At 42.6% G+C, this 13079-nt stretch overlaps 2 protein-coding genes across 4 annotated transcripts in view; one reads left to right on the top strand and one right to left on the bottom strand.

Annotated features, from left to right (window-relative positions):
• Positions 1–407, top strand: part of Fyco1 (FYVE and coiled-coil domain containing 1) — a 61590-nt gene extending 61183 nt beyond the window's left edge. The window contains exon 18 of the mRNA XM_021206683.2: positions 203–407. Within this exon, the coding sequence (XP_021062342.1) occupies positions 203–278 (76 nt within the window). The 3' untranslated portion in view covers positions 279–407. The remainder of the gene's footprint in view (positions 1–202) is intronic.
• A 3642-nt stretch (positions 408–4049) lies between these two features.
• Ccr9 (C-C motif chemokine receptor 9) overlaps positions 4050–13079 on the bottom strand; it is a 97651-nt gene continuing 88621 nt past the window's right edge. Inside the window, exons 3-4 of one of the 3 annotated variants that reach the window (XM_021206304.1) lie at positions 12419–12463; positions 4050–8106 (exon numbers count right to left, since the gene is read on the bottom strand). In XM_021206304.1, coding sequence (XP_021061963.1) covers positions 7018–8106; positions 12419–12439 — 1110 coding nt within the window. In that variant the 5' untranslated portion in view covers positions 12440–12463 and the 3' untranslated portion in view covers positions 4050–7017. The remainder of the gene's footprint in view (positions 8107–12418; positions 12464–13079) is intronic. The other 2 variants (XM_021206305.1, XM_021206303.1) reach the window with 2 other exon arrangements.

Below are 13079 nucleotides of genomic sequence, written 5' to 3'. Positions count from 1 at the left end.
CCACCCACAAGGGGCCTCTCCCCCTTGATCACTAATTGAGAAGATGCCCCACAGCTGGATCTCATGGGGGCATTTCCTCAACTGAAGCTCCTTTCTCTGTGATAACTCCAGCAGTGTCAAGTTGACACAAACTAACCAGTACAGACCCCAAAAGAAGCTGCACTAAAAGTAACACCTTCATTCTCCATTTTTGTTTCTTCAGATTCATCTCCAAAAAAGTATTTTACCACCTGACTGTTGACCGGCCTGTGATCTACGATGGAAGCGATTTCCCATAGCATCAGTACCTGAACTTTAATTAGCTCTTCATCATCCACAGGAAACACTACTCCTCCTCACCTATCTCATTAAACATGTACAGACACTATCATCCACAAAATGTTAAATATTAAAAAATTAGAAGCAAAGGAAAGAAAATCAACTGCGCCCCCAGCTCAGCAGTTCTGCAGCTTTGGCAGAGGCCTTGGGCTCCACAATGTGCTTGGCTCCAAGCAGCCGTTACTCTCAGGTTCCAGAGCCCCTAAGAACAAGGTACACAACTCAGCCTTTTCATGCAAAGGGACACCTTTAGCCTCACCTGGGATCACAGTTGGTAACAATCTACTGTGTGGTATTTTTCAGGCCAGAAGTGGTCTTGATAATATATCTACTCTCAACAGCCAAGATTATAGGCCAAGGGCCACTGCCCTGGCCACTTTGTGAAGCCTTGGGTAGTCCTAGGAGAAAAACACTACAGGGTCATCATGTCAAAGATGCCCCCATTCCTTAATTTCCCCGTAAGTGGGGTCTGCTTCTTCCACTCAGCAACTTTGGGGAGGCCAGAGTTGTGCTGTTCTCCTGAGCCTTTGTCTGCTCAGGGGCTTTGTTCAACAAGGTCACTCAGCAGATCTAAATCACCACCACCACCACACACACACACACACACACACACACACACACTCAGGAACCAAACAGAGAAAACTTTCCAGGTCTAGGAAAAAGCAATTATTACATGAAGGCTCCAGCTCTGCATATGAACAGCAGGAGTCCAAATATAGGCTAAGTTCCCTACAGTGGCACCAAAGCTCATGTGTCAGCCTATAGCCCATCTTTGATTATAAACTAGAGTTTCTGCCTCAGCTGCAGACAGTTATCTACTAATGAGCAAAGCTGGTGTAAGACCTACTGTCAATACCTGAAACCTTTCTATGAAAAGTCTTGGTAGGTAACTTAAAAGGCGACATAGTGGAAGAATGGGACATAACTTCGGTTTGCCCTCCATCTCCCAGTCACTCCTTCCCCGTTTGCCTACTTCCTGCTAGTTAGCTCACATTGGACACTGCAGACAGTTTACTGTGTCCTTTTCAAGGACAAGTAACTAGATAGCTTAGATAGCTTCCTGTTCTCTGTGGCCTCTTTTTACTCCTATCACCAAGAATTTACCCTTGATGGCAACTTTGTCCAGTGTGAAGCCAGTATGTTCATCTGAGCCTTTGAAGACTACCCTGGGTCCTTGTAGGTCTGTATGTGGCCTGAGATTGCTAAAAGCCAAATTATCTTACCTTTGAACCCTTCTACCCTCTTGCAAATGGAATGCTGAAGCCAGCTTGTTCAATAGACCAACAGCACCCAGCACCAAATAGGATCTCATTTTTATTGCTTGGATTTTCCAGGGTATATTGGAGACACTGGCCAAACTCATGGCCTTCTGCTGGTGTCACTGCCACCATCTTCATCAAGAGCCATCATTCACTGAGTTGCTGCTGTTCTGGTGGCCTGGGAGGGGCCTGAGACCTTACATTTGAGTTCGTCCTGAACTCTGTCACTCATCAGGAGGCCCATGTGGTTCTTGTGAAGCTCAGACCTGAGGTGAGAGGCTCCAGTGCTGACGGCATAGTACTCCACTAGGCATGTACCAACTCTGCTTTTAATAGTCTATTTTTGTGCTAAATGGACTTTGTACTGTACATGCTCCAGTTTGCTGAGCACTAGGTTACTAGAGAACATTTGGCCCTGTGTAAGTGTGCCTTTCATACTTATCTTTATTGTTTTAAGTAGTCCCAGTTTTACTGGGGTTTAGTCATTGGAGTAAATTTTTGAAAAATGCAATTGACAACTGAAGAATCATTAAGGAAGATGATGGCCCAGCTGGATTTAATTACCCTAAAGATCATAAGGAAACATCCTTGAGATCTTGGTGATTCTTTTCCTAAGGGCAGCCTCTCCTCTAATGACTCAGCCTATTCATAACAGTCATGTCAGTAGTGTTGCCAGCTGCCTGTTTGCCAATACCACTGAAGCACTACTAGATTTCACCCAAGAAGTAAACTAGTCACCCTGAGACAGAGTGGCCCTCCGTGTCTGAGTGGACTTTGAGAGTATTGCTGACAGAAGCACCCAGGATTCTAGCTAGTCCTAGACCAAGAGCAGGCAAAGGAATTCTCAAACAGGAAACTGGAACTGAAAATCTCCAAATGGTTTTGGAAGTAGAAATGAAGAGCCATATATAAATAAAGATGTTATTTCCGAACAGTTTCAATTGTCCCCCCAGGTAATCAAGCCACTCCTAGCCCAAAAAAGAAGGAAATCGTGTAGATATGGTTTGACGTTCATAAGGCTTTGTTTTTAAACTCAAACTCAGTGATTCAACCTGTGAGAATTCTTTAAACTGAGAAAAAAACATTCTTGGCTCACAGGTTTTGGAAAAGGAGGCAGAGAGGAGACATCTTTGGAGAGACATCTTTGACTCCTCAGAACTAGGGAGTGCAATACAAAGACTATTGAGTGCTGCTCACATTTACAGAAACGAACACTACTTGGTAGAATCTTAACATATTTTCCTTGTCTCGTTTAATTTCTTCTGAGGAAATGGGAAAGTTAATTCATAATTTCCTTTTCCCTCTCAAGCACTTTTTAAATTTCCAGAGACCTCTGTGATCAAGGGTCATTTTTAGAGCCTTTTGATGTGTGTTTAATCTCAATGTTCTTTTGGTGACTGCAGTGATACTGAGCCTCCGTGGGAAGGCTTAACAGTTAGAGTGCACTTTAATTCATTAATCCTCCATTCATGTGGCCTTATAAGATAATGGGTCAAGGAACCCATTTCATTCTTGCCTGCCAAAGAGTTACACAGAAGCACATCAAACACCAGCACTTCATCTGCACAAAGGGATGAGACTTTGGTATCCCTGAGTATACTGCTTTAATAGTGTGTGCTATGCCATTTGGAAATGTTTTTTAACCTCAGGTTTTAAATAAAGCAAATACTGTGGCATTTGGAGTAGCATTGTCTTTTTATTTCTCTGGCAAAAATAAGTTGGAAAATAAACGACAGAGCTACCCAGCAGGAAGCAGAACATCTCACAGGCCCCATCCCCATCCCACCCCACCCCACCCCCACCTCCCCACAGATAAGAGTGTGACAGATAGGTCACACAGGTAGGTCCTGGCAAACTTCCTGGTCCTCTCTGAGGTATTGAGACCTGTCCAATTCTGTGATTCCTTCCACCTACCATCTCTGCCATTCATAAGGCTCCAGACCTTCTCTCTCATGGCATCAGAGTGCTCACACTTTTCAACCTGCCAAAATAATAAAGGAAAAAAAAAAAAGCCACACAGGGCTCAAGCTCATTATCAGTAAGCATGTGGCACTGATGCTTTGCAGAGAAAAAGAACAGCACTCCCGCCACAGTGTGTGCTGCATTGCCCAGCAGCAGGGAGGCTGGGGACAAGCCCAGAGAGTTAGAGCTGCTCAGTCCTACACTGTTCCTAGATTGGTGCTCATTTGAGATGACCAAGGACCCCATCCCTTGAGTATCCCACCCCCCAGAACATGTCCTGTTCCCTTCCTCCAATCTTCCCCTTGCCTAGATTTTCTTGTGCTTGCTGCTTGGATCATTCACATTTTCTGTAACACTTAGGTACTCCCTTGAGGGTAAGGAACTCTTCATCTTCATGATTATCATCCCCCACTGTATGAAACAATATGTTCAGAACAAAAGGACTAAAAGAAATCCTGTACCAGTAAAGATCCTAGTCATTGGTGCATGTCTATGTGTACATGTGGAGGCCAGAGGTTGGTATCAGGTGCCTTCCTTCAGTGCTCTCTGCATTATCTTTCTTTAATATTGTGTTTTTCTTGTATGTATTTATGTGTACCACATGTGTGTCTGGTGCCTATGGAAGCCAGAAGAGGATGCTGGATCCCTTGGAACTTGAGCTACAGACAGCTGCAACCACCATATGGGTGCTGGGAATTGAGCCTGGAGCATCTGAAAGGGTTCTCTGGTCCTTTACTTTAATTTTTGAAACAGGTTCTCTCACTGAATCCAGAGCTAAGCATCTCCCTGACTTCCAAGAACTTCTTAAAACTAAGTGCAACTATTTCATTAGATATTGTACAAAGCCTGTGTTTCCTGTAGTGTACCCAAACTGCCCATCACAAACCATAAGGGTAAAAGCTTGGAATTATTTTCTAATTAATGTGCACTTACCTTCAACACCCACTAAGTCTCTGTCATAGGGTCCTTTATGTAAGTAATTCTTGGCAAGCATATAGATTAAGCAAGTACATTGAATGTTCATCCTGCTTCTCTCTCTGCCTCTCTCCTTCAGCACCAATATGATTCCAGGAAAAAATGTTAGAACTACAACATCAAATGAACATCCAAGAGCAAACAAAATGCCACCTGTATAGTGCTGTGGCTGTATAGGTATATGTTGTAGTCTGAATGTGTAATGCTGTGACTGTGTAGGTGTGTGTTGTAGTCTGAATGTGTAATGCAATGCTGTGGCTGTGTAGGTATTTGTTGTGATCTGAATGAGAATGGCCCTCACAGGGTCATATATATAAATGCTTGGTCTGTAGTGGTTGGACTGCTGAGTAAGGATTAGGGGGTGTGGCCTTGATAGAGGAAGTGTGTCACTGAGGGCAGGTTTTGATGTTTCAGAAACCCACACCAGGCCCAGTCTCACTCTACTGCTTACCTGTGGATCATGCATAAGCTCTCAGCTCCATCCTTGCCTACCACCATGCTCCCCACAATGATGATCATGAACTAACTCTCTGAAACCACAAGTAACTCTCCTAATCAAATGCTTTTTCCTATAAGTTGTCTCTCATGGTGTCTCTTCACAATAATAGAACAGTAACTAAGACAGTATAAGTTATACTTCTTGCTCATTCGTCCAAGTTTCTCAACAGGGCAGATACTGGATCTCCTAGAAATGAGTCAATGATTCAGATGTCTCTGACCTTATACTGACCTTGATTTTGGAAGCCATGCATGTCATATTTGGGACTCACTTATCACTGTCTGCTGAACTACCTGCTGAACTTCCCAGAAATGTTCACTTTGTGTCTTAATATGTGTGTGAAAGATGAAGGAAGGCAGAGAGAAAAAAACTTAATTGGCTTGGTGGGGTTAAAGATTTACCAGCCTTACCTTTTACAATTACTGTATTTCTACCTAATCTTTAATTGTTCACAATTCACAATTACAATATTGAGAAATGGTAAAACAAATAGCAAGTGATGAACATTTGTAAATATACATTATAAGACATTTTAAAGATATGCAATGATTTTTCCAATGTGATAAATTTATCAAATAATTAAAAACATAGGTGGAAGGTAAATTATATTACATATTTTTCTTTTTCATTTTATTTTTATTTCATGTGCATTGGTGTTTTACCTGCTTGTATGTCTGTGTGAGACTGTCAGATCCTCTGGAACTGGAATTAAAGACAGTTTTGAGCTGCCATTTAGGTGTTGGGAATTGAACCCTAGTTGGGAATTAACCACTAAGCCATCTCTCCAACCCTTTGTTTGTTTACTTGATTGGTTGATTGGTTGATTGGTTGGTTGGTTGGTTAGTTTTTGTGATGTTTCTCTGTGCAACCAGCCCTGGCTATCCTGAACTCAACTTGTAGACTAGGCTGGCCTCGAACTCACAGAGATCATTCTGCCTCTGCCTCCCAAGTGCTGGGATTAAAGGTGTACACTACCATGCCCAACCCACCAGTTATTCTTAATCTAAAATTAAAAGGTTGTAAACTGTTGGGACTACAGAGTAAGGAAAGGGGAGGTAGCAGGGAGCCTCAGAAGGAAAAGGCATGTTACTGGTTAAGGAGATGGGAGAACCTGCAGCAAGGACTTCTTGCCTGAGGAAGTCCCAAAGGCTAGGTTCCCACCATCCAAACATATTCTCCAGTTTAATTCTGTGAGGGCCACACCAGGGAACAGGCTAGATCCTTTCCTAGTTTGTGCTTGCAGCTAGGTTTGGACATGGCATCTTCTGCCTGACACAGAAGTGGATTGGGAGCAAGACTCCAGGTAATGTGATGTGGTCCTCTGTACATTGGCTGACCAACCTGTCTGACAGATGGCTCCAAACTAGGAACAGTGGTTCTCCCTGGATCAAAAGAGATCAATCAGAATGGCATTCAACCTCAGAATGTTTGAGTGTATTCTAGATTAAAAAAAAAAAAAAAAAAAGGAAAAAATCTATAGGTAATGAGACATACAAATAGTCTTCTCACCAGTAGGACTACAGAAAAAAGATCCTGAGGTGGATGTCAATAAGCCTTTTGGGGGGCAGTGAGAGGGGACCATGGTGGCAGCCAGTGTTCTGTCACCTCTAGAGAGGAGTAGCACCAGATCTGAAGAAACAGAAACTGGGAGCACTGAAGAAACTCAGTGCCTCCAAAACCCAGCTGCACTGATGATCAGCATGTGCAAGGCTGGGGTGTCCTCACTGCTGCTCAAGTATCCTCCTCAGAACTGCAGTTACTGTAACCAAAAACCTGCTGGTGCCCTTCTGGAGTGGTCAGTTTTGGGAACTTTGGCAGATTCTGACTGAGCATGATAAAGTTGTTTAGGCTCATCCCAGATTGTTTGCTTTCTTTTTCCTGCCCCCACCCCCAGTTTTCTTACTATTTGCTGTCTCTTTAGACTGTATTGTGTCTATATAGCACATTATTTCCAAAAAAAAAAAAAAAAAAAAAAAAGGACCATATACTCTGGGAGAAGTTCTCTCATAGGGAGAGAGCCCCGGAAGTTGTCTCCAGTAGCATAGAAGAAAGCTTCAAGCTACCCTCTCTCCTTGTGAATGAAACCCACTGGGCCTGGCTAATGCATCCCAGGTTCTTCAGGGTCTTCACTAGATCCCTTCGGAATCTCTCACCAACAAAAACATAGAGAACTGGGTTCAGACAACTATGGAAGAATGCAATAGTCTGAGTAACCTGGAAGCAGATGTCAATATGGGTGGAAATAGTGCAGTTGGAGATGAACATGGCATAAGCATCAACAGCCTGCACTACAAGGATGGAGTTGTAGGGGAACTGAGACATAATGAAGACAGTGAGGACAGTGATGGTCACCTTGAGGGCCTTGTGCTTGGATGACTTCTTGGCCTGTACCAAGGTATGAATGATAATGGTGTAGCAGAAGGCCATGACCATGAAGGGGAGGAAAAACCCCAAGGTGACCTTCAGGATCAAGACAGCTGACTTTAGCTTGGCATTCTTATCCTTAGGGTAGACCATGGTACATGTGGCAATACCAGATTCCCCAGTGATTTGACTGTACAGGATTTCTGGGGTGCAGAGCACAGCTGCCATCACCCAGATGGTAATGCAGACCATCTTGCTGTACAGCAGCCTTTTCTGCCTCCAGACCTGAGCCTTCATGGCCTGTACAATGGCAATGTATCTGTCCACACTGATACACATGATGAGAAGCACACAGCTGTAGAAGTTCATCTTGTACATGCTGTTCACAACCTTGCACATGAAGGTCTGGAACATCCACTGACCAGCAGCAGCAATGGCCCAGAAGGGAAGAGTAGCAAGAAAGAGCAGATCAGCGATGGCTAAATTTAAAAGGAACATGTCAGTCATGGTCTTCACTCTTGTGCAATACCAGTAGACAAGGATGACCAGGCTGTTGCCCAGGGTGCCCACAATGAACACAAGCCAGTACAGAGGTGGAAGAAAATGGCTTGCAAACTGCCTGACATTATTTTTCTTACAGAAGAAGCTACTGATATTCAAATTCATGTAGTCGTCTGTGGAAGCAGTGGAGTCATAGTTGTAGTCATCAAACATGCCAGGAATAAGGCTCTGTAAGGAATATGGATAGCATTCAGTCAAGGATAACTTTTGAGTGATCCGGTCTGATGGTAGATAGAATAAACTGACCCAAAGCTCTATGATAAAGCAAGAGGAGCATATGTGTTGGTAGGAGGACTGTGCTATGATATAGTTTGGCTTGAGCATGTAAAGTTTATAAAATACTGGTCACCCAGTATCATGATTTGAGGTGGGGCCTACTGTTGGTTATGTAATGGTACACTACCATAGAAGGCATTAATGACTTTTCTTGGTATCCCAGTTCCTACAATAACCCAATGTCATAAAAGAGGGAGAACCTGGCCCTTGAATTTCTCTGACTTCCTATCTTGCCAGATAACTATATATTTCTTTTTTTATAGTTGTTGTTTTCTGCCATACTGTAGCCACGAGACCTGTACCAGAGGTTGACCAGATAAGGCTGCCCAATCTTAGACCTTCAGCCTCCTAAGCTGTCAACCGAAGAAGTTTCTTTATATGTCACCCTAAGTAAGGTGTTTGGTTAAAACAATAGAAATTGATCAATGTAAAAAATATTTATTTAGTAAATGTTAACTATCCATCTGAAAGTGGTTACTGTGATAGCTGCTAAAGATACCAGGTAATCAAGTCTGGTTTCTACTTTCATAGAACTTAACTTATTCATAAAGGATACAGAGAAGCAAATGAACACTCACAGTGTGGATGACAAGTATTCTGATATGATAGGAAAGGGAGCTTTAGGACCACAATGGGCATTTACTTGAACTGTGTGAGTGACTGTGACATGTAACAGTCCTTTCCCCCAACTATTCAACATCTGCAAATATAAAAATATCAGCAGAAGCCCCTTAATCTACTAGAGTCACAGCACCTCTGAGTTTACTGAAAGCTCCAAAAGTGTAAACACTCATCGGCACACACACACATTTGCATATACACATGGTGACACTCTCAATTGCACACATAAATGTGAGTGCTGTAGAGTTTCCAAGGACCCTTGTTGGAAAAAGGTATTAAATTTTTCAAGACAGTGAACATTAAGTCAAGTATAAATATTCTTAAACACCTGAATACCATGTGATCACAACTGTCACACACTCAGGGAACTGGTTCTGACTGGGACATAACAGTCACATACATGGGGCACACTCTCATGTGCCTCAGCATGCCCACCCTCCTGCTCACATGCCCATCTAGACACTCATGCATACAAACACATGCATAAACTTATCTACACATATATGTTAATGTGTCATTGTACTTCTTGTGGGTACCACTGTTGGAGAAGGGGATGGATGAAACCTGAGTGGGTAGACAGTCGGTGTAGGAGGGTGCCAGGTCCTGAGCAAGATAACTGTTGCATTATTGAAGCCTCCATCCCATGTCCATATGAGCTCACCTCCTATTATCTCCTCTTTGGGGCTTCCATTAGACTTTATAATTTCACAGAGACTCTTAGTCACCAGTGTCTTGCCCTGAAGCACATTCTCTGCATTTCTTTTGTGAGAGGACAATCTCACAGTATTTCTTTTCCTTGAGACAAGTGCAATAATTTTTCAAGTTGCCTGTCTGTATTAGAACTAGACAATCTATGTGAGGGTTTTTTTGCTTTAAGTAGTTAATATTAGTAAATATGTAAGGGTAATTGATTAGTTTATGTACATACATATTGGTATTGAATAATAAAATTCCACCACTTTTCATTACCTGTGCTATATTAATTCCCATATGCTTCTGATGGCCAACCAACCTTTCCCAGTCCCTGCAGTTGTTGAATACTGAAGAATCTGCATATTGCATTTTCATCTTTGAAAGTCACAACTATCCAAAGCAGATTTATCTCTGGAAAGAGTTCCATAGAACTTTTTTCATTTTAATTGCATGTTGGCACATTAAAAGGCTCTTGAGATGTCCTTAAAATTTTTTCCTTAGCAATGTTTCCTTTACTTATTAGAGTATGGAATATTATCTCTATATGTGTGTATACACACACATGCACACATGTATGTGTGTATTAGATAGATACCAGAACATATTGAATGAGCTGATAAAAAGTAGTACATAGTTGGAGGCTGATGCCTCCAGAATTCTGAAGCTCATACCATTAAATCCAACCTGCTTGGACCCTGGCTGGTAGGAAATAGCAGGAGGCATCCTGGGCATCCTGGGATAGCTCCTTAAGAGCTCATTATTGTGAAAAGCTCAACAAAGCTCCTCTCTCTGTTTTAAATATATTGGTCCCCAGGTCTGAGACACAAATTCTTAATTTAACTTAGACTTACTCTATATCTGTGCAATCATCTGAAAGCCCAGCATCAGAAGGAACCATCTCTGGTGCCAGAAAAGTCCTGCCAACACTGGACATGGGACCAGGTGAAAAGTCTCAGCTCCCTGGGAAAGTCAGGCCCCAGATGAGGGGCCTGAGTAGACTTTGAAGGAAAAGCTTTGGGGATGGAATTAGACTACGAGAGCACCTAGACCCAGAACCAGGATGGTGGAAGACTTACAGGTGGAAAGATAACATTTTAGAGGGGTGTCTGTTAAACTATGAAGATGAGCAAGGATAATTAGTGGTTCACATAGAGGTGAAATGAAACTGCTTTTGTGGAGTTTTGTTGTTCAGGGCTTTGGGGGGGTTAGTTTTCTCACTTTTCTGTTTGTTCATTTGTTTGTTTGTTTGTTTTAAGTATTTTCATAATAAATTTAATAGACTCTTAAATTATCCCAAGGCTTGAAAGCAAATAGCAAACCCCTCCACACAAGCCATGGAGGAGGACATTTCTCCAGAGCACACACATTCACAAATGTAATTATCCCAGGACAGGTGCAGATTTTAATGGCAGTGTGAGTAAGGAGTCAAGAGAAGGAAGGAGGGATGAGGAAAAAATGCATAAGAGAAGGGTCAGTTCAAGATGTGTTCTGGTCTCTGGTGAGAATCGAGAGGAGCAAGCAAGTGGGTGTCCTGGAAGACCCATGCAGTTGAGTAAGATAGGAAAGGTGGGTCCCTACACAAACAAAGAGAAAGCTGAATGCCTTCTGCAGGAGGCTGGAATACAAAGAAGAATGACAATCATCTCAGCATGCCTGAAGAGGAGGATAGGGAGCCAGGCTTTTTGTTCGGCTAGGATTACAGGACCCATTGCCTGCTGGAGAGATGGCTTGGTGATTAAAATACCTATATTCCTCATTTGTTCTCTGATTTGCTTCAGACTTTGAACCCTCCGTCATCTCTCCCAGTCTCAGCTTGCTGATCAGTAACAGGGGCTGGCAGCATATGCAGCACCCGGCTTCAGTGGTCCATCAGGACTTCTCTGACCATGGAGGGTCATCACTGTTGGGAGGCACACCTTTTATTTAGGCTGCCTTTTCATGTTTAGCTATTTTCCAAAATCACAAATGAGAAACCAAGAGACAGACATCTCAGAAGAAGCCTGCTCAGCATTGGTCTCTCAGCCTCAGAGACCAAGAGCCAAATTCTACTGCAGAGAAAATCAAGGTTGCCTCCCCGCCTTACTAGGATCAAATTAACAGTATGTACAATCATATAAATAGTCCCAGACAGTGCTAAGGACATATTGGAGTGACATAAATAATTTTATTGACAACCCAATTCAGCCACCACATTCTGTAGGTCTTAGAAACCTACAAGGTACTTTGAAGGAAAATCTGTTCACTTCACTGAGGTGGCCTAGTTTCCATTATCTATACGTAAAACATATTTCCCTTTTACAGAAGCAAAAATGAAAGCCTTCAGATATTGTAAGATTCTTAGATTTGATTCTAAAATTAATTCAACCTATGCTTAATTACATTTTGTGTTGTTTGTTTGTTTTTTTAAAGAACCCAGACAGTGATTTGACCTGCTTAGCTTGGTTCAGTTCTTAGCCTCTCAGGAAAATACCACTATCAGCTTTTGAAAGAGCTGAGTGGTTATGAGAGAAAGGCAAGTACTTCTCCACCACAAGGCTTTTATTAACAAAACAAGTGGGTTCTCTCTTTCCGTTGTGCAAGCATCAGAAAACATATGGGACAAAGCCTATAATAGTCAAAGAGCACAAAACTCCTCTGCTATTAATAAAATTTAAATTTTATGTTTTCTGTATCCACAGCATGCCCCTCCCAATGCTGATTTGTTTACAAAGAGAGTAGATATAGACTGAAACATCCGGTATAGTGATGGGCACTGCTGACAGAGCTCTTAGCCTGGAGCACCACAAGGAAAATCCATCCCCACAGCAGATCCTTCCCATAGCCCCATGCAAGGAGGCCCAGGGAGAGAGAGTAAGTGTTCTGAGGCACCTGAGGTCATGACTATACTCACTGTGAGTTCTGTGGGTGTCATGGTGGGTCAGACGCCAGTCAGCTTCTAGAAGGAAAGGGTAAAAATCAGAAAGAAGAAAAATTTACAGATGTACTTTGGGAACCAAAAACCAAAGGTGGAGATTCAACCAAAAACCAAAGGTAGAGATTGTTTGTGTTTGTGATTAAAAATCACAAGAAAGTATTAAAATGCATGTTCCTTTTCAGACTATAGCAGCAGATCAGAATATTATTGAAAATATAGGATGAAAGCAACAGTCCCTGAGTTAGACACAGGGTTTAATGCTGAATTTCTTTTAACTTAGGTATTTCACACAACTTGCATCTGTGAATGATGAACTTCTTAGGTAGTCTCCAGCCCATCCTTCTGTCATAGTTCATTTCTTACTTGTTCAACTTCTGTAAGATCTGAGAATGACTCCTTCTCTCTCCACCCCAACTTTGTTATATTGCCTAAGCATAAGCTAGCAATACCAGGTCAGAGCTCCCTTAAGAAGGGTGTCTAGGCACCCAGCCTGGGAGAGAAGAGGGCTCTGTGTCTGGCCAGTGCCTCCACGCCAACCCTCAGTAGTCAGCACTACTGCGCGCGCGCGCGCACACACACACACACACACACACACACACACACACATGTTTGGGGGGGGCAGAAGAGTCTCTCTCTC

Source organism: Mus pahari, chromosome 10 (genome assembly GCF_900095145.1).
Source record: "Mus pahari chromosome 10, PAHARI_EIJ_v1.1, whole genome shotgun sequence".
Lineage (NCBI taxonomy): Eukaryota > Metazoa > Chordata > Mammalia > Rodentia > Muridae > Mus > Mus pahari.
This window is presented reverse-complemented; position numbering and strand designations above follow the sequence as displayed.